Source organism: Hemibagrus wyckioides, linkage group LG12, assembly GCF_019097595.1.
Source record: "Hemibagrus wyckioides isolate EC202008001 linkage group LG12, SWU_Hwy_1.0, whole genome shotgun sequence".
In the NCBI taxonomy this organism is placed as follows: domain Eukaryota; kingdom Metazoa; phylum Chordata; class Actinopteri; order Siluriformes; family Bagridae; genus Hemibagrus; species Hemibagrus wyckioides.
This window is the reverse complement of record NC_080721.1, coordinates 7,923,721-7,926,049: the sequence shown is the minus strand read 5'-3', so window position 1 is coordinate 7,926,049 and position 2,329 is coordinate 7,923,721. Positions and strand designations below refer to the sequence as shown.

Here is a 2,329-nt window from a genome sequence, read left to right as displayed (position 1 = left end):
AGTTCAAAACAGTTTTATTGTCCAGTGCTTCGAAAAATACAACAAACAAAAAAACAAACAAACAAATAAATTAAGAAAAACATTAAAACAGGAATAAACAGGACAACATTTCAGCGTTTACCTAAAAAACATGAACCATTTTACCATGGCACTAAAAAATAACTGAGCACTGTCTTTCTTTCTTTTCATGTTGCTTCTTAGTCAGCTCTTCAGTTTTCTTTATTTTGCCAGGTTGTTTTCCTTTTTGATTCCTGGAAGTGGAAAGAAAGCATTACATTAAATTAGTCTCATAACATGGGGGAAAAACATTTTATGTATACATCATCATATAGTATAGACTTGATGCTTACTCTGTGTGTGTGTGTGTGTGTGTGTGTGTGTTCTATACTGGGCCTGAAGTTGTGGGGTGGGGTAGAGCTCAATTTTAGTCTTTGAAATGAATAGAAAAGTAAAGTAAACAAGAAAATAAAAAAAACCAAACAAATTACTAACAGAAGATTAAATAACTGTTTATTTATTATGTAATTAAATTACTAAATTATAACAAAATTGTGCAGCAAATATATTAGGGAGCTGTCACATTAAGAATCACATGACTTACATGCCTTAGTGTGGTGGGAATTTCCCCCATTATGAACAGTACACTTAATCCAGCACCAAAGTCCTGTTATAGTAGTGGCTAAAGGGTTGTGTGTGTGTGTGTGTGTGTGTGTGTGTGTATACTCTCATGTACATTTCCTAACACTGTAGGGTGTTTATTGCTAAATACACCTGCTGTAACATCTCCAAACCTAACCTCTCTCTCTCTCTCTCCTAACCTCCCTCTTCTGTACTCCTCCAGCAGTTCTGGGTTTCTGTATAATTTTTTCCCTGAACTTCGTCACCCTGACCTTTGCTAAATGACCTTTTTTTTTTACACTTGCTGATTGTCTACAATGAAACAAATCATAAAGCAAAATATCAACATTTAGGAAATTTGAAATTAATATTAAATTCATAAGAGATATTTAAAAGTTATACACAATATGCTTAAATTCTCATTCCCGTTATATAAGTTCTCTTTAACACAACTGGCCTTGAATGGTTGCGGTGTATGAGAATGGTGTTGCGGAGGATGAGGTGCCTCAGGAGGTTTGGCTAACAATACAGAAGCCTAATTTCTTCTTAATGCCTATAATAAGACCTCATTTTCATTAAAAAAAAATTGTAAATCTAAAAATTTTCGAAATGTAGAAAACTTCCTGTTTCGGTAATGAGAATCAAAAAGTCGTGTTAACATTCTGACAATAGAATATTTAACATTTAACTGGAAAGATGATCTTACCTGGTCACCATCTTGAAGTAACTGTCCCATGTGCTCCATCACTCATAATCAAACTTTATTTCCATTCTGTATGTGTGTTTAAACAGTCCTCAAAAAGTGTGGCGGAGGATGAGAACATCAGGCATGGACACATCATTTTCCTACTTTAATATTATTATACATGAATATTCAGTAAAAAAAATTTCTGTCATCTAGAATAATCTAGTAGAACATCCATTTATTTTGTTTCTAGATTTTTTTATGTTAATTTGTTTAAATTAAATCATAACACACATTCAGACACAGCCGGACGCGTTGCGGTAATGAGAATTTCAGCAGAAAATGCAGTAAAATAGAAAAATAATTCATTCTCATGTTGAAATTATACATTGTGCAAGGTAGAGAACAGTATTGTTTTATTCTGATGCTTTTTTATTTTACTAAATTACACTTTTTTTAATTTAGAATTATTAGTGCAGTGGTTTCGTGAGAATCACCCAATTCCCTGTTTCACTTTGTTTTGCTTTCACAAATGTTTAGTATTGCCACACTGAAATACACTCACTGTCCAATGGCAGCCCTTTTTACAGTATAATAATTAAATAATTCCCTTGTAATATGAATATTTAACTTAATTTACTGCCCTATAGTTGGAGTCTTCCTCACTGAATTTAAGCAAGAAATCATTGTACGAGCAAGACAAGTCAGCGACATCACAGAGGCAGTCTTCTGCCAAAGTTTGATTCATGACAGCACAGTTCGTCAAATCCAGCATGCTCCTACTGAGCAGGAGGCGATGAAACTTCTCTTTGAGGCCCTAGAAAGATCATCTTCTCAGCAAAGAGCGTCCTTCCACCTGATACTAAGAATGACTGAACCTGAACTTATTCACGAACTAGGTGAGGTTTTGAATGTTAACCGTTTTCATCTTTTATCAGTAACATCAGCATTAGAATATTATCATTCAAGACAAATTATCTACTTTAAAACCAAAGCTCTTAATAAGTTGAACTCCTCCTTTAATAG

At 33.7% G+C, this 2,329-nt stretch overlaps 1 protein-coding gene across 1 annotated transcript in view; it reads left to right on the top strand.

The window, feature by feature from the left end:
• Nucleotides 1-2,329, top strand: part of si:ch211-250g4.3 (extracellular matrix-binding protein ebh) — a 32,808-nt gene that overhangs the window by 3,819 nt on the left and 26,660 nt on the right. The window contains exon 3 of the mRNA XM_058404851.1: nt 1,954-2,202. Coding sequence (XP_058260834.1) covers nt 1,954-2,202 — 249 coding nt within the window. The remainder of the gene's footprint in view (nt 1-1,953; nt 2,203-2,329) is intronic.